Genomic DNA, 23,058 nt, shown 5'->3' with positions numbered 1-23,058 from the left:
TGCCTTGACAATTTTAGCACCGTGTCAATGTGCCGAGAGATGAAAAAGGTAGAAAACTGCTGGTTTATACTGACATGATTAGAACCAAGTGGGCTACTGCATTTTTGCAGGCTACAGAATCAGGCACATCCAGTCCAGTTTTCCCTCTTTTTTTCCATCTTAGACCCCCACACCATTTATGATGATTGCACTCCATGACTTCCTCAGCTTGGACTTGACCATTTAACTGGCCTGCTCGGTCTGCTTCTTGCACTGCAGTGGAATCCTTTCCCATTAAGCTACAGCAGGATCCCAGTGTGATCTTTGATCCCCTCCTCTGGCAATAGCAGCACCTCAATCAATATCAACCATGGGACCCCCTGTCCACCTGATGACAGGTCAAGTAGGTGCAGAGAAATGGCACAGGGATGCCCATTCAACAATGGAAGAAGCCAGCAAGGTGACAAAGCATTGTGGGAAGGAGGGGCTTGATCTCTGGCGTCCAGTCCCAGCCCCTGGTCAGCCTGAAGAGCCACCATATGAACGCAAGCTTAGGAAAGATAGCTGGAAATTCAAACTGGATGTGCTGGCAACTGGAGAGGTGAGGAAGAAGCCACCTGAGGGGCCAGGGGTGACCCTGTGGAAGTGTAAAGTCAAACCTCCTCCGTGGATCAGCAAAATAGCTGGGCCCTGTTTCCGAGACTACACCAACACCAAGACAAATGAATATGTGGCCCAGTACACCAGGGAGACACGCATGGTGGTGAGCCGTCTGCGCCAGGCCCTCATCGAAATCAATGAACAGGTCAAGGCACTGATGCATGCAAGGGAGCGGCTTGATGCCACGCTGTCTAAGATTCGCCAGAGCCTTCTGACCAATAAGCAGAGCCAAGCCATCCGGGAGCATCGGCCAACATGTGAGAAGGTGAGGCATACATGAATTCATGTGCATGCATGCTCCCTGAACCCATCCACCGCTTGCTAACCAGCCAAGCTAACTCCCCAAGTATGTGTGGAAGTTTTTACATGTGTCGTTCACTGAGTGCCTGGACCAGTGTATTCATTTTTTCTGAACAAACGTGTGTGGCTTGTGGAGCAGTGTGACTTATCTCACATTTCTAAGTGCATGGCACTTCTTTGTGCAGAATGCTAGGCATGTGCAGTTGTTTTTGGCATGAATTATTATTATTATTATTATTATTATTATTATTATTATTATTATTATTAATTTATACCCTGCCTTTTTGCCCAACGGGCACACAAGGCAGCTCACAACACTTTAAAAATACAACATTAAAAACAATTATTAAAAACAATTTACAATAATTAAAAAATCTAAAAACAAACAAACAAACAAACCCCATGAATTTTCATATAAAAAGCAAGACGCCAGCCAGCCTGTCAACAATTAAAAGCTTTTTGAAATAAAAAGGTCTTCAGTCCACGCCGAAACATTAGCAACGAGGGAGCAGTTCTCAGTTCTAAGGGGAGGGTATTCCACAGTTCGGGGGCCACCACCGAGAAGGCCCTCTTCCTGGCCGCCGCCCCTCTCACATCTCTTAGTGGCGGCACAGTCAAAAGGGCCCCCCCAGATGATCTAAGAGCACGGGCAGGATTGTAGGGAAGGAGGTGGTCCCTCAAATACCCCGGCCCCGAGCCGTAAAGGGCTTTAAAAGTCAAAACTAGCACCTTGAATTGGGCCCGGAACAGAACCGGCAGCCAGTGTAGCTGGCTGAACTTCCAGAATGAAACTTCCAGAATGAACTGGAAGTGTGGGTAAAGCAAGGGCCTTTGTCATGAAAAATGTCTGCTGTGGGGCATGGTACAACTGCTACCAAGCACAAGCAAATGGTAAACAGAGTCAAAACAATGACACCCAAAATTAACAGATTTTTTAAAAAACCAAATTTTAAAAACGAACATTCATGCAAACCCAAAACAATTTTTCTAGCATCATGTTGTCTAGAAGGACCAGAATCCTTGTCAGCTAGGGGGCAGATGGTGAGGCTTAAACTGTGTCCCACTAACTCAAGGAAATGACTTGTGTCTGAGTGCTGATGTTCTCTACTCAAGTTCCATTGAGTTCAATGGGGCTTACTCACAGGTGTGTTTAGGATTACACTCTAATTCAGCGCGGTCAGACATAAGGCCGAGTGTCGCCCCTGGAAGCAAATTTATCCAGCCCCTGATATAATTGGGCTCTCCCAGCTTGATAATTGGGCTCTCTCATGTATAAAGTATGCACATTTTCTCTTCTATCTGCAGCTAATGAGTTTCTATGTGAGAACAAAGTGCTTATTTCAGGCCATCATCTGCTTAATGATGTCACTTTCTGCTTAGTGATGTCACTTCCATCCCTCAGCAGGTACCATGAATGCTAACTTCATCTGAAACAATTTTGACATCCCTGCTCCAATTCTTTTACAAAGTTAGATAGTAGCCCTTTCCACATCTTGGGACAGTGAATTTCAAAAGTTACTTATACATGGTGTGAAGAACAGTGCATCCTTTTGTCTGCCCTTCATGGGGCAATCCTTCGTACTTTGTGAGAAGGATTGGAAACCTCTTTTCTTAACCAAAAAGTCCTGGAAGTCCAGATAAAGTGGGCACTGCAATCTTTTAGAAAAGTAGGTGTTCCTTGTGTTCCAGGAGAAAACAGACATCACACTGAAAACGTAGTCAGCTGATTCTGCAGTTTAATTTGCATAGTTAACATATCACCAAGTCAAATGCTTGGTTCAAAGAAACAGAACAAAAAAGACAGAATAGAGCCTCCATATACTGTACAGGGGCAGTAGGCCACTAAATTCTAGTTGCTTAAGGGAAGTAGTGAAGAAGAACACAGGTATACTTGTATTACTGTATTTGTATTTCACCTTACTTTGAAAAATGCAAGTGTTTTAAAATGAGTTGCAAAACTGCTGCAAGGGTTGGGGGAGGGATATTGACACCATGGTCTCTAGCCCTGGTGTCAGTGCCATACAGTGATCTCCTCCCATCAATTCATTCAGCTAAAGGGGACCAAAGTGCTTCAACAGTGGCTTTTTCAAGCAGGAAGATGCCAGGGGAAAGGGACTCACCTTTTGCAAACCAAGAGCAAAGTAGTAATAATACTTTGCACTTGTATAGCTCTTTGGAGCATTCAAGAGTGCTTCACGTGTGTTCTTTTGCAATCTGTGCAACAACCCTGTAAAGTAAGTAAGTATTATTACCTCCATTTTGCAGGTGGCGTGCTGGAGCTAAGAGGGAGTGCCTTACCTAAGCCCACCTAGTGGGTTTATTGCAAAGCTGAGATCCGAACTGGCAATTTCCATATTCATAGCTCTCTGTCTTAGCTGCCTCATGCTCCCTATGATAATTTCTGTTTCAGAAGAAGCCTCCACTCTCCCATTTGACTTAACATATATGATTGGGTTTGTGGCTGTCGTTGATGGGACAACTCTGCTCCATGATTGCTCCATTCCATGCTTGTGCTTCCCTCCCTTGTGTGTAGATACCTGACAAGGTGGATGCATTGATGAAATGGGAGAAGGAGGAGTTCGTGAAACTGAAAACCAAGCTCGAAGGGGTGATGGCCATGTCAGAAGACCATCTCAAGGTAGGAAACAACAACAAGACAACACGCCTTCTCTGTGGACAAGTCCCCACAATCTGTACAGGCAATGGGGGAAGGCCAGACAACTGTCACAACAAGAATGGAATCAGTGTACACGGGTGATGTGATGAGAGCTTTGCATTTAATCACACCCCAAGGCACTTTTTGTATGCACTTGAGAAAAGACAGAAAAACAACAACAATAAACTTCCCATCATTTTCTTAATTTGCAGTAAGTTTTCCACTGTACTGCAAAGAGAGGAAAAAATCATGTTGAAGTTGAAAGATACAATATAGGTTCTTCAACAACCTCCCTGGCTCTGATGACCCCAATGTGAGATCTGCTTTGAACATAGTCATGCATATCCAACACATCCTTCAGCCATCCCACAAGCAGCAAACGGAACATTTTTTTGTTCACCCTTCACATTTGATTGGTGGCTGGGGAGGGTTTCCAGGGTCAGACAGGAAGCGGAAGGCGGGGCCAGGATCCGGCAGTTATGCTAGATCCTGACCCCTGTTCCCGGGTGGCGCAAAGCAGCCTCTGGCTGTTCCATTCTACTCAAATCTGTGCCACCTCCTGAGGCATTACTGCCTTCATGCACCATGAGTGGAGATTTTAGAGCATCTGAATATTGGCTTTATTTGGGCATGATTCACCAGTTGCATAATTCACACAAGACCTTTGTGATCACCTGGGTATTGCATAATTAATTATGTCAGGTGAATGCACTCACAAATATATAAGGAAAAGACAAAGCCATCTACCCCAGGGAAGATCTGTGCACCTTAGACATCTTCAATGATAAATGCTGCCGGCTTGTAAGCTTCTCCTTGCCTGGTCGTCCATGGCAAAATAGAATCAGCCTCCAGTGATCCAGGACTAGGATCTGTCCTTGTCATTTTCTATAACTAAGAACATAAGAACAGCCCCACTGGATCAGGCTGTAGACCCATCTACTCCAGCTTCCTGTATCTCACGGCGGCCCACCAAATGCCCCAGGGAGCACATCAGATAACAAGAGACCTCATCCTGGTGCCCTCCCTTGCATCTGGCATTCTGACATACCCCATTTCTAAAATCAGGAGGTTGCACATACACATCATGTCTTGTAAACCATAATGGATTTTTCCTCCAGAAACTTGTCCAATCCCCTTTTAAAGGCATTTAGGCCAGATGCCATCAACACATCCTGCGGCAAGGAGTTCCACAGACCAACCACATGCTGAGTAAAGAAATATTTTCTTTTGTCTGTCCTAACTCTCCCAACACTCAACTTTAGTGGATGTCTCCTGGTTCTCATATTATGTGAGAGGGAAAAGAGCATCTCTCTATCCACTCTATCCTTCCCATGCATAATTTTGTATGTCTCAATCATGTCCCCCCTCAACCGACTCTTTTCTAGGCTGAAGAGGCCCAAACACCGTAGCCTTTCCTCATAAGGAAGGTGCCCCAGCCCAGTAATCATCTTAGTCGCTCTCTTTTGCACCTTTTCCATTTCCACTATGTTTTTTTTGAGATGTCGTGACCAGAAGTGGACACAATACTCCAGGTGTGGCCTTACCATCGATTTGTACAACGGCATTATAATATTAGCTGTTTTGTTCTCAATACCTTTTCAAATGATTCCAAGCATAGAATTGGCCTTCTTCACTGCACATTGGGTCGACACTTTCTTCGAGCTTTCCACCACCACCCCAAGATCTCTCTCCTGATCTGTCACAGACAGCTCAGAACCCATTAGACTATATGTGAAGTTTTGATATTTTGCCCCAATGTGCATGACTTTACATTTACTTACATTGAAACATATCTGCCATATTGCTGTCCATTCTGCCAGTTTGGAGAGATCCTTCTGGAGCTTCTCACAATCACTTCTGGTCTTCACTACTTGGAAAAGTCTCGTGTCATCTGCAAACTTAGCCACCTCACTGCTCACCCCTGTCTCCAGGTCATTTCTGAAGAGGTTGAAGAGCACCGGTCCCAGGACAGATCCTTGGGACACACCGCTTTTCACCTCTCTCCATTGTGAAAATTGCCCATTGACCCCACTCTCTGTTTCCTGGTCTTCAACCAGTTCCCAATCCATGAGAGGACCTGCCCTCTAATTCCCTGACTGTGGAGTTTTCTCAGTAGCCTTTGGTGAGGTACCGTGTTGAACGCCTTCTGAAAGTTCAGATATATAATGTCCACCGGTTCTCCTGCATCCACATGCCTGTTGATCTTTTCAAAGAATTGTAAAAGGTTTGTGAGACAAGACCTCCTGATTTTAGAAATGGGCTATGTCAGAATGCCAGATGCAAGGGAGGGCACCAGGATGAGGTCTCTTGTTATCTGGTGTGCTCCCTGCGGCATTTGGTGGGCCGCTGTGAGATACAGGAAGCTGGACTAGATGGGCCTATGGCCTGATCCAGTGGGGCTGTTCTTATGTTCTTACAGAAGCCATGCTGATTCTCTCTCAGCAAGTCTTGTTCGTCTGTGTGTTTTGAGTTAGAAATAGAAGATGAGCAGGTTCTATCTGGTATTAGGAGCCCAGAGTGCTACAAATAACTAATGAAGGGCAGGCAAGCTAGTAAAAATGCTTGTGAGCTACAGGCTGCAATCCTATACACACTTTCCAGGGAGTAAGCACCACTGAATGCAATGGGACATACTTCTGAGGAAGTATGCCTAGGGTGCTAACAGACTTATTTGGAAGCCTGATTTAAGGTTTTCTTAGCCATACAATACTTCTGTAACCATATCCAAGTCTTATGTTTCTTGGAGGTAGAATGTGGTGGACAAAAGCAAATGTAATGTTTTGGCCTCCTCTTCACAACTTCCCAACATGTTGCAGGCATTGGGCGCCAATCGACAAGCCCTAGACACGCTGTGTGGTGAACGTGGCCGCGTGCTGGACCTGATGCCCCAACCTCTGCGCATGGTTCTGTTAGAGGCTGGGCGTGACTCTTGGCTTGGACTGAGCCGGCCTTCATCCCCCTGGGTAGAGCGAAATGAGACGCCCAATTCTGACCCCATCGGACCTTTCACACCAGGTAGGAGAGCAAGCCCTCCTGCACGTGTAATGGAAAGGGAAGATATATACTAGAAACCACCATTGCGCAGCCACTCAAGGACTGCTTATGCTGTTGTCTGGTTATTTCACCAGAATCCTAACATGCTGCAGTTTCCACACATTCTATGCAAATCCGCAGGACATGCAATGCCTTTCCGGGCATTGAGAGGAGCGTTGTCCGCACAACCTGCTGGTTAAACAGTCAGCTGGCCTGCATTCTAACGAACAGTACTGCTTGCAAACAAGTGTCCCAGCTCGTGCACTCCTGTTCCCCTTTCTTCATTTTCAGTGCACATGGGAAGATGATGTTAGAAGAAGACTTGAGTCAAATGACATCAGTAGAAGCTTTCCTTAAATATAGGCATAGAATAGATTACTGAATGGGCAGTGTGTTAAGAATATTCCACTGGGAAAGAGAAGCCAGCCGGAACTGGGGTGTGTCATATGCTGTTGGGTTCAACAAACAAATCTGACTCGGGAAGATCTCACGTGTCCTGTCTCCACTTCTGCTCCCACTCTTCAGAATGCGCAGCGGCTCTTGACGATGCCCGGCGCCTCACTGCGCTTTCCAAGGACATGATGCTTAAGGTTCAACAGGCCATTACTGAGGCGCAGGACATTCGCTATACAGCCCACAACGTCATTGAGAACAGCTTGCAAGGCAAGAGGGAGGAGACACTCTGTCATAAGGTAAGGGGAGATCACACAGCCCAAGTGGATCTAACTCATTGCATTGTACACAAAGTCTCTCTCTCTGTCTCTCAGGGTGACCAGATGTCATAACCGCAAAAGAGAACTAGGCAGCCCAAAATGTAGGACATCCAAGAAAAATGTAGGACAGAACAAAACTAGATTACGTATAATAAATTTTATGTAATAAATTACAAGAAAGCTCTGCGCTGCCTGTAGGGGCTCGCTCGCAGGGAAAAGGAGGACGTTTATTTTCCAGGACATGAGGTTAAAAAAAGAGGACATGTCCTGGAAAAAGGCAACATCTGTTAACCCTGCTCTCTCTCACACACATGCACACACATGTTTCCAGGATCAAAGCTCAGTGCTTGTATACATTTGCCTAACTTTCTCTCGCTAGAGTAGCATTGCTCAGACTTCAGGAACAGCGACAGGCTGGCAGCTGGTAAGGAGAGACGGATAGATGTGAGCTGAGGGAGAGGGGAAACAGACTAGAATGGAGAAGCTGGTTAAGAACAAAGCAGCAGCCAAAGCACTGCTGGGGTGAAGAAGAGTCTGCAAAACTGATGTAGCCTGTTGATTGCTTATAATGGTGTGCTCTGCTATCTACTTCCATCCAACACTGAGCCTGCAAATACAGGTCCAGCCTGTTTATACACGGAATTTTTATACACGGATTTGACTCAACACGAATGGCCCCTGCAAATGAGAAGGAATGTGCTGATCCCTGGAGAAGGGGAAAATGCACCCGTTTAAAATCAGTTTAAAAAACTGAACAGTCCTTTAACAGTAGCCTCCTTAATGAGAGAGGGAAGCTGGCTGACAATCCATCAATCCTTCTCTCTCCAGCGGACCCCTCCCTTCCCCCTGAGCAGTGAAAGAAAGGTGATCACTTTGTATGGGTGAAGGGAGAGGCTGAGTGAAGCCCTTGGAGGACTGATTGTCTTCTTACTGACTCTTACCTTACAACACAAAGGTCAGCAAGGCTGTTTCTAAATCACAAGATTTAAAAACAAGAGCAAGAAACTTTGTTTTTTCAATTGATTTGCTATAGTGTGTTTTTTTGCCATCCATGTGAGTGCTTGGAATGGAACCCATGTGAATAATGAGGCTCAACCTGTACTGTACAGCAAATATTACAAAGACACTGTAAGCCTCAACTGCACCTTCAAAGTCGATCATAATCCAGTCTGTTTAGCTCTGGAACTTCTTATCTTTTGGGGAAAGTGGCACATGAGCACATACAATATCATGTACAATCCCATTTGGTTCAAGTCAGAAATTCAGCATCTTACTGATTACTCCCACTGTGTGTGTATACATGGGAATGCATGACACACAATCTTATTCTACACCAGGGGTGCCCAAACCCCGGCCCTGGGGCTACTTGCAGCCCTTGAGGACTCCTAATGCGGCCCTCAGGGAGCCCCCAGTCTCCAATGAGCCTCTGGCCCTCCAGAGATTTGCTAGAGCCCACACTGGCCTGACGCAACTGCTTTCAGTTTGAGGGCAACCGTTTGACCTGTCACGTGAGCTGTGGGATGAGGGCTCCCTCCAAGGCTTGCTGTTTCACGTCTGTGATGCAGTAGCGGCAGCAAAGGAAAGACCAGCCTTGCTTTGTGCTAGGCCTTGAGTGATTGCAAGACCTTCATTCATTCATATAAGTTCATCTTTAATATATTCATTAATGTAATGTAAATTTATTCAAATTTTAAATTTAAATTAATTCTTTTTTTCCCCGGCCCCCGACACAGTGTCAGAGAGATGATGTGGCCCTCCTGCCAAAAACTTTGGACACCCCTGTTCTACACTCACCAATTGTGTACCTGAGCAGCTTGCCTCAATGATTACTTCTCTCTCTCCAGGAAAAACTGGACATGACCCTGGGAGGAACCCGCAGCACCCTGCACCGCTGCCAACGTTTCCAGCATGAGATGGGAATCACAAGGGGAATTACCCTGGTGAGCAATTCTTAGGGCTGGGAGGGAGGCAGGAGGACTGTCATTCCCCACCCCTCTGGCTCCAGCTACATGGAGATGAATCGGAAAAGGATGGGTCTCCTCTTTTTCACTGCCATCTTCGGCTCAAAACCATGTTCATGTCCACAGGGCCCTGAAAGCAGCAAATACCTGGAGACAAGGGAGAAGCTGACACGGCCCCTGGTGCGGGTGTACCAAAGACATGTAGGAACCCAGCTGCCTGAACCCTCGATCCTCAACCAGGTAAAAGGGCAGGAGAGACAATGATCCGGCACTTGGGCAGGGGATGGGTGGGATAAAAGTTACCCCCCCCGGATATCGGAGAGACTTGTTGCACAACTGGGACTGCTGGTGGCAGCACAATTATCCTCTGCTGCCCTTGGAAGCAGATGTATGGAAGTTAAGATATGCAGCACAATAAGCTACCTTATATGGAGCCGCACTGCGGTCCAGCTAATCCAGTTATTCCACAACGTTTTAGCACTGGGATCCACTTTTTAAAATTACATTCTATCAGGACCGACCTAGATTTATATGACTAAAAAAACCACCCAGTTTCACCTTACCTCAAGCCTCTGTTTTTATCTTTTTTTACTACGGTTGGGGTGGGGGCCTTCTGGAGCTTTTGTTGAGCTCCACGTTCACTAGATCAGGACCATTCTGGTGACCTTATGTTCCCCTTCGCCTGCCTTCAATAGGAGCGGAGGCACCTTTGCCTACTAGCAAGTAAATGTGCACATGTGCCTCAGTTTTGCTTTCCATAGGGCTCAATTCATTTTCCTTGTCAGTGGGGGAGGGATGGACGAACTTCCTTCTCCAGCATAGTCTGTGCTCACCAAAGATGTCAAGGGCTGGACAGCAACCTGCCAAGGGGGGTGGTGGTTTACGTGATCAGGTTATCTTGTTCCTAAGCTGTTTAGGGAATTAAAGGGACTAGCTCAGCAGTTCTCAAACTGTTGGTCATGAGCTGATTTTTGGTGAGCAGTAAAAAGGACTGTTAGAAAAATGCCGTGGCAGTGGCCTTGAGCAGACTGCATGCAAGGCCAGCTGGGGCAATTCTTGGCTGGTGTAGCACTTGGTGCAGCTGGAGAGGTGACCTGCATTGTCTCTCAGCAACCTGGGACCCACTGGATGAGCCGCAGTCAACAGGGCTCTTGTTTGGACAGGTGGCAGGAAGGGGTATAACACTGGGGCAGAGCATGATGCAGGTGGGTCCCTTGCGAGCTGAGGGAATGGCTAAAGGGGGCAGGGCAAGAGATAGATACATAAAGTGTCCTTTGAAAAATTGGGTCCCTAGTTCTGGAAAGTTTGAGAACAGCTGGACTAGCTCTTTTAATTTTGCCTTGGAACAATTCAGCGACGAATGTAATTGACACAATAAAGGGGGTTCCATGATCACAACAGTTTTTAGGCAATTGACAGGCTTCACGTAACATGCATAATGGCTCCAGTTGATTTGGTATAAGTCAAGCTCTGAAAATTCAGTGTTTTACTGAATGAAATCATTATTGTTGGAAAAGGTGGCACCTGACTCTCGCAACTGTCACCCTCACCAAGGCTAAACAGTTTGAAGCCCATCAGTCGCATGGATTAAAGACTGCCAAGTGCTTGGTTACCCTTCTTGTTTGCACAAGCAGCAAAAGTCAGTAAAGCTACTGGTGGGCTGGCCAGCATGGCTAGTGAACTGCTTTCAGAAGTAGAACAGGCTTGACATATGAAAGCAGTTCAGGAGCAGGGTCATTTGTACCTCTCTAAAGCAAGATCCCTTATTCCTAATTTTTCCTTACTCTTCTCTCAAGGATAATAGAAGAATTTAAGCACCTTAATTTGCAGTATCAGGTTGCTATGCATTCTCAACTGTTACCCTGCACATGCCTGATCTTGTCTGATCTCGGAAGCTAAGCAGGGTCAGGCCTGGTTAGTACTTGGATGGGAGACTGCCCAGGAATACCGGGTACTGTAGGCTTACACCATAGTCTTTCGAGACTGAAGGTTGCCAACCATATAACCCTGGTGCAAGGCCTCCCTGCAAACCTGGCAGTCGGAGGGATGCTTGCCAGCTCGAAACACCTGCTTACTTGTTTTCCTCTGCCTTTGCTCCCCTTTCTAGTCCACATCACTATTAGAACGCTGCATAAAGGAGACAGGAGAGAACATCCAGCAGCTCCACAACACTCGGAGTCACTTGCGTGACTGCATCCATGACAAGTTGACGGGCTACGAGGTGGATGGCAGCATCAAACGCCTGCGGCAGCGCAACATACACCCCCGCGCCTGCACGCAAGATGTCGCTCAACTGGTCTACAGCTAGGAAGCGCAACAAATAAAAATAGAGAGAATGAAAATAAAAAGCTGGAAACGCTAGAGTGGCCCTGAATAATTTCTTCCCCACAGGGGAAGGGCAAATACGTCTAGCCCAAAGAAGGCATTTACTCAGCGTGTGGTTGGTCTGTGGAACTCATTGCCACAGGATGTGGTCATGGCATTGGGCCTAGATGCCTTTAAAAGGGGATTGGACAAATTTCTGGAGGAAAAATCCATTATGGGTTACAAGCCGTGATGTGTATGTGCAACCTCCTGATTTTAGAAATGGGCTATGTCAGAATGCCAGATGCAAGGGAGGGCACCAGGATGAGGTCTCTTGTTATCTGGTGAGCTCCCTGGAGCATTTGGTGGGCCGCTGTGAGATACAGGAAGCTGGACTAGATGGGCCTATGCCCTGATCCAGTGGGGCTGTACTTAAGGCAAAAGAAGGGGTCCAAACATGAGGATGTCTGGGGTACTGGGAAGGAGAGGGAAACAAATCACAAGATGTTTAAAGCGGATATCATGTGATTTCTCTTCTGATTCCTCAGATATGACTCAGAATGGTCTGAAAAAGGGTGTCCCATATATTCATATTCTTAGGCTTCTTTTCCAACATCTGCTATGTTAAAAAGGGCTGGACACAAGGGAGGACATGGCAATGTTCACTTAAGACAGAAGTGGAGAGAGCAGAGTCTGGGTCTGATGGCGAATGGAGTGCAGGAAGATGGCAAGGAGAGTGGGAAAGTGAACCTAGCCATGCTCCCTGTATGTAACCAGCAGTTAAAACTGCCAGTTGGTTTCTTGAGTGGAAGGAGAGGAAAGGCTCGAGTACGAATGGAGGCAGCAAGCAGAGTTGTGCGGTGTTGCCACTACCAAGTCTGTAACCTGCAATGAACTTTTCCTCCATGAATCTGTCCAGTCCCCTTTTAAAGGCATACGGGCCAGATGCCATCACCACACATCCTGTGGCAGGGAGTTCCACAGATTAATGACATGCTGGTCTCACTACCAAGCAGTGGGGGTCCCATGAGTACCACTGGTCAGCACCTCAAGCACCACTGGTGGGGAAACCCTGGGCTATACATTGTGTGTATTGCATATGGAAGGAGATTTATTTTATTATGTTAATGTTTATTACTATTATTTCTTCCTTCTGAAAGAACAAGAAAAGCACAAAAACTTTGGTCAAGTCCAGACTTTAACGCACTCCTGCCCAGCCCACAGGTGCACACATTTGGTCCCTGTGTTGCATATACGCAACGTTGGGCAGGAATGGGCGCAAATCCCACCAGCTGAGGAATGACTATAAGGGCATGGGGGAGCGCTTGGGCTTCACTTTGCCTAGTGCGCATGCGCCCACCCGAACCAACGAAAAGCCTCATCGCATTGCGCATGCGCATGATCGTTGCGGGGAGTTTCGCCCCGCTTTCGCAGGAAGCGGCGCAAATCTCGCGAGAGATTGTTCCGCGTATCCAAGGCCCCGGTGGCCATTTTGTTTTGGCAGTGGCGCATGCGCACTTCGCGCCGGAAGCCGGTAGCCCGTGATAAGACTCTGGGCGGCCCCGTGCGTGGCCCTTTTTGCCTCAGCGAGCGAGCGCGACGCGGGCCTGGAGCGAGGAGCTGCCATGTGAGTCTTTGCCGGGGGGGGGGCAGCGGGGGAGAGCTGCAGCGTAGGGGTCGGGGGCCGCTGCGGGGACGAGGTAGCACTGCGGGGGGAGCGGGCCGAGGCCTGGGATGGCGGTTGCGGCAGGCGGCCCTGCGTGTGGCGGGCCGGCGTGGAGGGACCGAGGGAGGGAGGCGAAGTCCCTGTGGCTTAGGCGAGGAGAGCCCGCGGCTGGGCCTGGGAGACGTGGTTCGAGTCCCCCCTCCCCATTCAGCACGTGATCCTCCACCCCTCCCTGTCCTCGCTGCTCTCCCATGAGGCCGGAAGGGGCCAGGGGGCCGCCTTAAGGGCTGGGGCGGGCAGAGGTGCTTGAGAGAGAGGAACTTCTTTACCCAGCATGGGGTTAGTCTGTGGAACTCCTTGCCACAGGATGTGTGTGGCTCCCTCTGCCACAGCTCCAGGACCGGGGACAGGCACTGAAATTGAGAGTTGGGGCAGAAAAAAGGAGTGTGCAGTTAGTCTGTGGAACTCCTTGCCACAGGATGTGGCTCCCTCTCACACAAAACCCAAACCAGAGTTCAGCCACTGAAATTGAGCATGGGGGAGGGGGGAATCCAGACATACAAAAGGAGATATTTCTTTACCCAGCATGCCATTAGGCTGTGGAACGCCTTGCCACAGGATGTGTGCGGCTCCCTGTCACACAACACCAGAACCAGGGGGCAGGCACTGAAATTGAGTGTGGGGAGGAATTAGGACAGAATAAAGGAAATATTTCTTTACCCAGTGTGTCATTAGACTGTGGAACTTTTTGCCACAGGATGTGAGTGGCTCCGTCTCACACAACACCAGGATCAGGAGATAGGCACTGAAATTGAGTGTGGGGAGAATTAGGACAGAGAAAAGGAAATATTTCTTTATCCAGTATGCCATTAGACTGTGGAACTCCTTGCTACAGGATGTAGCTTCCTCTCACACAACACCCAAACCAGAGGACAGTCACTGAAATTGAGTGTCAGGAGGACAGAGAAAAGAAAATATTTCTTTACCCAGTGTGTGATTGGTCTGTGGAACTCTTTGCCATGGGATGTGTTGATGGCATCCAACCTTTATGCCTTTAAACGGGGATTGGACAGATTTATGAAGGGAAGTAGGCTGCCTCAGAATGCCAGATGCAAGAGAGGGCACCAGGATGTAGGTTTCTTGTGGTCTTGAGTGCTCCCTGAGGCATCTGGTAGTTCACTGTGAGATACAGGAAACTGGACTAGATGGGCCTTTGGCCTGATCCAGCGGGACGCTTCTTATGCCTGAAGCTGTGTGTCTCTTCCCCCACTTGTTATGTCACTAAACCAAGAGGGCCTGTTACTTTCAGTAGTCACCTGAATATTGATGCCAATTCCTAGAAGCTCCTGGCCATTCCTGGAGGGTTGACAAGCCTGCTTGCAGACTGTGTGCAGCCCACACTCATCTCCACTAACTTTGTCATGACAGTTTGCTTTTTCTTGTTCTTTTTGCCTTTTTCAAGTCTCTTGTTTTTCTTCTCTCCCCCTAGAAAAAGAAAGAGTTTGTAGAGTCTCTCTTCTCCCATGTTGGAAAGGATTGACATAGGCATATGCACCAAAGGCAGGATTCTTAAATCCCCCACACACACCCACAAATCTATACAATCTAGGGCAGTGGTCTCTCTCTTGGAGATTGATTAGGCATTTCTGTCTAAACTGGAGACAGCTGTGCACTGAAAATAGCATCCCTGGCATGACTGGAGCCTACCATCCTGCATGGGAGCCTCTTCTGTTTGCACCCAGTTTTTCCCCAAACCTCATACCAGCAAACTGTCTCTACCTGGAAATCCAGGCGCAAAGCCTGCTGAGGCAACAGAATGCAGAAGCAACTGGCCATTGCAAGGTTTATGGGAGATCGGGTGCAAAGAGAAGAGGCTCCTCTGCAGCACGGTAATCTCTGTTCACACGGGTGAGGAGTTAGCATGGGTACCGGATCTGGCCCACAGTTCGTAGTTTGGAGAGCCGTGGACTAAGAAGTTTTATAAGGATTTGGGTTGCCCTGATGTTTGGGGTATCTTGTATTTTTAAGTGAAGTTTGGTCTGGCTATCTTTTCTCGGAGTGGATCAGTGAAGGAACCCAAATGTTGAATTATATACAGTACCATCCACGTGCATGGTATGTAGGGCGAAAAAACAGTTTTTTGCTACGAAGGCTCACTATATAAAGGAGGTACAATAATAATAATAATCACTTTATTTTTACCCCGCCTTTCTCCCCGAAGGGACTCAAGGCAGCTTACAACAGATTAAAAAACATAATTTAAAACAAATAAAAACATATTAACCCATGTAATAAAAACAGCAGTCAGGTAAAAAATAGGTAAAAAGAGCATAGAGCAGCAGCAAATCATAAAAGAATCAGGCCTGTAAAAAATATTAAAATATGTTAAAAAGGCCGAGAACTCAGAAGGCTTGTTTAAACAGAAGGGTCTTCAGGCCTCGCTGAAAGGTCTCAAGAGAGGGAGCCATTCTTAAGTCAAGGGGAAGGGAGTTCCATAGCGTTGGTGCCACTACTGAGAAGGCCCTATTACTTGCCGCTGCCCCATATACCTCCCTAGACTGCGGCACTTGTAAAAAGGCCTTCTCTGATGACCGAAGAGAACAAGCCAGATTGTATGGGAGTAGGTGATCTCTAAGATACCCTGGCCCAGAGCAGTATAGGGCTTGGCCAATGGAGGGAGGAAAAGATTAGAGAGGAATAGAGAGTTACTTATACACTTTTACTTTGTTATAGTGAATAAATGAGAGTAGCATTCCTGCCTATTTTATGTCTACATGGGCAGAGAATTAATACCCCATCTAGCTGGGTGTTATAAAGTGTCCTCATGGCTTTTAGCTTGGAGTGTATTAGCAGATGGTAAATTTGAGGTCTGTTCGCCTTCTGCATTCTCCAGACCAAGACCATATGAGCTGTTGAAAGTGTCTTTTGATGTACCTGTGAAGGGTGACAGACATTGCCTTTTTCTGCAGTGTGGCCTGACTTTGAATTGTCTGGTTGTGCATTAAGGGACAGTACCTATGGCTTACATATTCTACAGCGCTAACTCAGCTAAGAATCACTTTTAGGTGGTGGTTTGTTTAGCCTTGGGGGAGAGTGCAGCGGTTCCTGCTCAGTCCATTTTTTTTCCAGTTGTTGGTGCATTTCTTGTGTTTCTTTTTAAACCATGAGCCCTTTAGGATAGAGAACCATCTTCTCATTTATTTTGCTGTGCATTCTGTTTGACCCTTTTCGTTGGACTCTGTTATATACATTTTTATAACAATATCAGGGCTACTGAAGGGTAAGATGACTCTTTTCAAGGTCTAATTAATTAATCTTTATCCCATCTCTAGAATGACTGACTGGGAAACAGCTCCTGCGGTGGCAGAGACTCCTGATATCAAGCTGTTTGGAAAATGGAGCACAGATGATGTTCAGATCAGTGACATCTCCTTACAGGTACTAGAAGAGAAAGTATGAATTAACTCTTTGGGCAAGATTCCAGACCTTTGTCTTTCGACTGGGTTGATGGCTAAAGTCTAAAAGACAGTTTGCACCTTCAGTTCCCTAAATCCTACCTCCCTTAACCCTTGGCTCTTCTTACTTCTGCAGGATTACATTGCTGTGAAGGAGAAATATGCTAAGTATTTGCCCCACAGTGCTGGGCGCTATGCTGCCAAGCGCTTCCGCAAAGCCCAGTGCCCTATTGTGGAGCGTCTCACCAACTCCATGATGATGCATGGACGCAACAATGGCAAGAAACTCATGACTGTGCGCATCATCAAGCATGCCTTTGAAATCATCCACCTACTTACAGGAGAGGTAAGCTGAAAGCAGGGGTGATGGAATACATATTTTGGTAGGGCAGAAAAGGTTTTGTGGGAATGAGATGGGCAGCTTGTGAGAAGTGGGGTTTACTTCTTGAGGCCAGGAAGCAAAGATACTTAGGAAGAGGTGATGAATTGGTTTCCATCCTCAAGAAAGATCTTCTGTTTCTTGCTGATTGAAAACACAGTTTACATATAATTGCATAAAAAACTAGCTAGGAAGCCAGTTCATTTTTGTTTTTTCTCATCTTCTCAAGGAGCAACTAGCCATCCTCACTAGCATCACATTCTGGGAGTAAAATTTTGGCATATCTGGATTTAAAAAAGAATGCAGAAAGTCTCCTTTCCCAAAAGATCTATGCACATTGATGAAATATTGGGGGGGGGGGGAGAAATTGGTAGCAGTTAGTTAAGCATCTGGTTGGTGAGGAAGTTCAAGCAAGCCCCAAGCATTCTTCAAGCATTGCTGTATTGCAAGATGTATGTGTCTATGTTTTAGACAGGAATGAGTAGTTCCACTCAGTAGGAAGATTGCGGCTTAGATGCTGCAGATTGCACTTCCCTGTGCAGGGTATCAGTCTTGCTTTTACCACTGCGTCACATCTCTTATGTGGTACTATTTGTATAGTTCCTTTGAGGAGTGATTTTGCACTTCTGAGAATTGTACTGATGCCAACAGTGAGTTCAGGTTCCAATTCAAATTCTTATGAGTATTTACCTCTAAATATGCCTGCTTTAGGCATGCATGTGATTTACCAAGTGACAGGAGCAAACAATATTTGATTCTGGGCAAAATCTCCATGCATTTCTATGGTAGATGCATGTACCAGGTCAAGGGCAGAGAAGACTAGCTTCTATAACACTTTGCTATGCTTTCAGTGCAGTTAGGCAGCTGCCCATTACTCTGGCATTATGAAAGGACACAGTGACTCCTATGGGGGGGGGCGAGCAAATGCAGGGGGCTCTCGACCTTTTGAACATTTGCTTATAAGGCTGGCATACTGGCATAGAGCACGCTCATTGGACTATGTTAACTTAGACTTCGTACCATCACAAAGTTCTTCCTAACACTTAATCAGAACCTTGCTCGTTGAAATTAAGCCCATTTGTCTTCATCCTTCCTGTCAGAACAACTGAAGACAAATCTGCTCCATCTTCCACATGATATCCCCTTAGATTTGTATATTTGATTATCATGTAATTTCTTAACTGTCACATTTTCATACTAAATATGTCCAACTCCTACCTATCTTCATAGATCATGATCTCTGCCCCCTCACAATTGTAGTTGTCCTCCTCTGGACCCACTTCAGTTTGTCATTATTCCTCTTAAACTGCTGTGTCCAGAATGGAACACTATTGGGTCTGACTAGGGCAGTACACAGTGGTACCATTACTTACCTTGATCGCTTTACATTGTACTTTCATAAATGCAGCATAGAATCACAATTAAGAACATAAGAAGAGCCCTGCTGGATCAGGCAAAAGGCCCATCTAGTCCAACTTCTGTATCTCACTGTGGCCCACCAAATGCCCCAGGGAGCACACAACCTGATACAACAGATACAACCTGTGTCCTGGTGCCCTTCCCTGCATCTGGCAATCAGAGGCAGCCTGCCTCTAAAACCAGCTTGTAACCCGTAATGAACTTTTCCTCCAGAAATTTGTCCAATCGCTCTTTAATGCCACCTCACACTGCTGGCTTGTGTTTAGCTTATTGTCCACTGAAATACTTAGATCTTTTCCACAGCTTTTCCAGGTACTGCTGCTGAGACAGGTGCCCCTGATCTTTGTGTGACTTTACTATCCTGTACCTATTTTCTAGGGCAGGGGTATTCAAAGTTTTTTGGCAGGAGGGCCACATCATCTCCCTGTTGGGGGCTGAGGGAAAAAAGAATTGATTTACATTTTAAATTTGAGTAAATTTACATAAATGAATATATTAAAGATGAACTTATGAATGAATGAAGATCTTGCAGTAGCTCAAGAACTATAAAAGGCCTTGCACAAAGCAAGGCTTGCCTTTCCATTGCTGCTGCTGCAGCATCACAGACATGAAACAGTAAGCAATGGAGGGAGCCCTCATCCCACAGCTCATGCAAGAGGTCAAACAGTCGCCCTCATGCTGAGAGCAGTTGTATCGCGCCAACACAGGCACCAGCAAGTATCTGGAGGGCCAGAGGCTCATTGGAGAGTGGGGGCTCCCTGTGGGCTGAATTGGAATTCTCTAGGGGCTGCAAATGGCCTCTGGGCTGGGGTTTGGGTGCCCCTGCTCTGGGGCAGCAATTTTCAGCCAGTGTGCCGCAGCACATTGGTGTGCCAAGGGAGTTTGGGAAGGTCATTTATTAGTACGGGGTGTGTGTGATCCCCCCTACTGGCAGTTCAGTGTGCCTTGTCAATTGTAAAAAAAAAACTGATAGTGTGCCTTGACAATTTTAGTACGTTATCAGTGTATCATGAGATGAAAAAGGTTGAAAATCTCTGCTCTAGGGCAGTGGTTCTCAACATGGGCCATACTGTGAGGCTGCACAGACAAATCAAAAGACTGGGGGCCTCAGTAAGTTTCTGAGGGGCACACCTAAACTTCACTGCCTGGTATATTGATGAATTTGTCACAAGGATCACACTGAATAAAGTACCAGTTATCAGAATTGGGGGGAGGGGGGGTTAGCAGGCCTCATGCTTCTACTAGAGACATTTTATGCCTTTAAAATTTTTCTTTGTTACTTAGAAATAAAGAACTTAGTATTAGATTAAACAGTGCAGTTGGTAAAATACTTTTTTTCAAACTAGCAACTGCTGTAAGGGAGGTCACAGTAAATGAGGCTCAGAATGGAGCCTTGAGCAAAAAGTTCAAGAAGCCCTGCTCTAGGGAAACAGCTATCCAAGTTAGGTGTCTTCTGCAAATTGGATGAACATCCCCTGATAGTAGCATCATCTACATCCCATCAGCTTGCCCACCAGGATGTTGTGGGGGACCTTGTCAACAACTTTACTGAAAGCCTTAGTGAACCTCTCCTCAGATTCCTGATTTTCATTCCAGTGAGATGGCACACCTCTTACACGAACCTGTCTCGGTGGCATGTGATAGCAATCATCTCACTCAGCAGGGAGTCTCTAATTACCATCACATGATTTTTCATTTTCACTGTGGTAGCAGTGATGGTCCTTTCCTGTGCTAGGGCTTCAGCATCCTTCACTATGGTACCTGGTATCAGGGGAGGCCACTCTCCCTCCAGTGGCTCCAACTCCTCTGCAGGAAGGGCATGGAAGAGATGACTCGGTTTTCTAGGACCATAAAAGTCTTGATTATAGGCATTGTCCTTTGGATAACTTCTCTCCACAAGCTTTCCCCTTGTGTGTGTGGCTGTCTTTGCCCTTTGGGTGGAAACTTGGGTCTTTTCTAATGCTTCCAGTAGAGTTTTCTCTGTTCCATCCAGGTACTCCCCATCCTCCCTGATAATCTGATGGGTGGCTGGATGCACCTCCAAGCCTTTCACCTTTACCTCCAGAAGCTCTATCAGCTTGCACTTACCATATTTTTAATTCCTTTATATCCGCAAGGTTCTCTGAAAGACACAATTTCTTCTGCCTTGTGGGCCCTATTCCTTGGAGTCTGCAGAGTCTTTAGGGCTAATGCTATATTTTGTTTGCCTGAAACCCCCATGTGAAACTGTTCACAAGCTCCCTGGTCCTGGCTACCGCCTAGAGACTGAATTGAAACTGGAGTGAGGTTGTAAAATCTTCCCTAGCTAGTTGTGTGATTTACTGCAGCAGCTCAGGATCCTCCCACAAAGATCGTGCTCTTAATCTTAGATTTTGTTATAGACAAATTACATACATGTTTAAAGTTATATTCAGGTTCAGTTCTGCTTCATTGGAAAAAAAGTTCTGTATATCAGGCTTTAAAAAGACTCTATCCATATGTTACTCTCTCCTTTTTACCAATGGGGAAACTAAGTTTGAGTTGCAATTTCCATAAATCTGTGTATTCTTGCTTTGAAACTAAGCAAACTTAGATTTTGTTCTATTCCTGGCACTAATTAATAAATTATATTGGCTGCTGTTGTAAAAACTGTACTTCCTTTATGGAATAGACTACAGTTTTGTTCTGACTTACCTTTCCTTTGTAATAGAATCCCCTGCAAGTTCTGGTAAATGCCATCATCAACAGTGGTCCTCGTGAAGACTCTACTCGTATTGGTCGAGCTGGCACAGTCAGGAGACAGGCTGTTGATGTCTCACCACTGCGTCGTGTCAACCAGGTATGAATTGCTCAGGAGGGAAAAGCAGGTTGGTAGATACCATCTTGTCTGTTTCTTGCTGCCAACTTTATCTCCACGTTTCCCTACAGGCTATCTGGCTGCTCTGCACTGGGGCACGTGAAGCTGCTTTCCGAAACATCAAGACTATAGCCGAGTGCCTAGCAGATGAGCTGATCAATGCAGCCAAGGTGAGAATGAACTTCATAATGAGCTATGCTAGAAGCAGGGGTTACTCAAATTTGAGCACTGCTTAGCATTCAATAACATTTTCACGGTGAGAGTAGAGAACGGCAAGCCTCAACAGTGGCATATTCTAAATCTCTTTTTTTCCAGTATTTATGCAATACTCTTGCATAAATACTAGCAGTATGGCACTGGAACCAGGTGAAAGAGGTGGTACATCTGCATCTCTTCCCTGTTCCTGGTACAATCCTGAATCACTTTGCTAAGATGCTCATCTTCAGCTGCAAGACATGAACTTTGTGCTGCTATAATTCTTCACTGCTAAGCCACCTACAGAGGTGCCCAGGCGAATTCTGTGATCTTTAGCAGCAGTCCTGAAATGGCAGAGGCCTTCCTGCCATTTGTAGCTGCTGTAGTGTCCACTCCTACAGAATTGTCTGTAGTTGCTTGAGAGTTCCTAGCAATCTCCTCAGCGGTCACATGATCCCTAAGCTGATGTTTGGTGCAATCGGGCCTAAATGCTGCTGCACCATAATCCTTGGGTGTACTTCAGTTGAAATGGATTACCGTACACCAGCTGTTCTCTAGCACCTTCTTCGCCTGCAGTAGAATTCTACTTTGAGAATGAGTACAGGTGATTGGATTGGAATTCCAACGCTTAGATGAAAGATTGAGGAAAGCATTTTAATGTTGCGGCTGTGTCTTTTGCTTGGTTTGTGTCTCATAGCTTCTTCCCATTCTTAGGGTTCATCCAACTCCTATGCCATCAAGAAGAAGGATGAGCTGGAGCGTGTGGCCAAGTCCAACCGTTAAAATGCTGCTGGAAGTGCAAAGCCAATAAACCTACATTTTCATACTGTTTCATTTTGCTTGGCTGAATTTATAATTCATTTTCTAAGGTGTGTTGATGCTGATGGAAGGGAAGGGGATAGTTTTGATGCCCTGGGCCCGTCGCCTGGGTCTTCTACAAGGCAACTTCTTTCTGAAACTAGATCAGAGTTGAGGAAGGTGATATGTATTGGTGAAAATGTTGGTCCAGTTGCCAGTCCCAGTTGTGCCACTTAGTTTGCAGCATTCATTCAGTCCATTCTGAGGCATTGCATTTGTGCCCTCTGCATTAGAGTTGGGACAACAGACAATGGGACCGTTTGCCATCCTGTACATCAGTGTTTCCCGAAGTGTGGGTCAGGACCCACCAGTGGGCTGCAAAAAGTTTCTGAAATACATATTTTAAAAACTTGAAGTACCCTTGACGAATTTGCAGAAGAAAATTGCTGCAGTGGGAAATCCAGATGGAGAGACCACTCTTGTGGATGGAACGCTAACCTGTGGTATAAGGTGATTTTTATACCCCCAAATTAAAATGCCACATTTTCTGATTTTCTCTAGTAATTGGCATGCCAAAGACTAGGGGTGTCCAAATTTTTAGGCAGAAGGGCCACATTATCTCTCTGACACTGTGTCGGGGGCTGGGGAAAAAATTAACATTTTAAATTTGAATAAATTTACATAAATGAATTAGAGATGGAACT

At 46.2% G+C, this 23,058-nt stretch overlaps 2 protein-coding genes across 2 annotated transcripts; both read left to right on the top strand.

Annotated features, from left to right (window-relative positions):
- The first annotated feature begins 349 nt into the window (after positions 1-349).
- On the top strand, positions 350-11,610 carry TEKTL1 (tektin like 1). Its single transcript, XM_066617977.1, has 7 exons — positions 350-904; positions 3,473-3,577; positions 6,412-6,610; positions 7,154-7,320; positions 9,186-9,281; positions 9,429-9,542; positions 11,410-11,610. Exons 1-7 carry the CDS (start codon positions 350-352, stop codon positions 11,608-11,610), a joined length of 1,437 nt encoding a protein of 478 aa, XP_066474074.1.
- Positions 11,611-13,124: 1,514 nt separating this feature from the next.
- RPS5 (ribosomal protein S5) lies at positions 13,125-22,387 on the top strand. The gene is made up of 6 exons (XM_066618000.1): positions 13,125-13,233; positions 16,605-16,710; positions 16,864-17,073; positions 21,215-21,343; positions 21,433-21,531; positions 22,271-22,387. The coding sequence occupies exons 2-6, from the start codon at positions 16,606-16,608 to the stop codon at positions 22,337-22,339; spliced, it is 612 nt and encodes a 203-aa protein (XP_066474097.1). The 5' UTR covers positions 13,125-13,233; position 16,605; the 3' UTR covers positions 22,340-22,387.
- The last annotated feature ends 671 nt before the right edge of the window (positions 22,388-23,058 follow it).

The sequence above is a fragment of the Tiliqua scincoides genome, chromosome 2, assembly GCF_035046505.1.
Source record: "Tiliqua scincoides isolate rTilSci1 chromosome 2, rTilSci1.hap2, whole genome shotgun sequence".
NCBI lineage: Eukaryota > Metazoa > Chordata > Lepidosauria > Squamata > Scincidae > Tiliqua > Tiliqua scincoides.
The sequence above is the reverse complement of the archived record's forward strand: the minus strand, read 5'-3'. Positions and strand labels throughout refer to the sequence as shown.

Bases quoted from the DNA above. Each gene is read 5' to 3' on its own strand.
- TEKTL1 (XM_066617977.1), top strand. From the start codon at position 350: ATGGGACCCCCTGTCCACCTGATGACAGGTCAAGTAGGTGCAGAGAAA. The intron at 3,578-6,411 runs GTAGGAAACAAC...AACATGTTGCAG, and splicing joins TGTCAGAAGACCATCTCAAG to GCATTGGGCGCCAATCGACA. The intron at 6,611-7,153 runs GTAGGAGAGCAA...CCCACTCTTCAG, and splicing joins CATCGGACCTTTCACACCAG to AATGCGCAGCGGCTCTTGAC.
- RPS5 (XM_066618000.1), top strand. From the start codon at position 16,606: ATGACTGACTGGGAAACAGCTCCTGCGGTGGCAGAGACTCCTGATATC. The intron at 16,711-16,863 runs GTACTAGAAGAG...TTACTTCTGCAG, and splicing joins TCAGTGACATCTCCTTACAG to GATTACATTGCTGTGAAGGA. The intron at 21,344-21,432 runs GTATGAATTGCT...GTTTCCCTACAG, and splicing joins CACTGCGTCGTGTCAACCAG to GCTATCTGGCTGCTCTGCAC.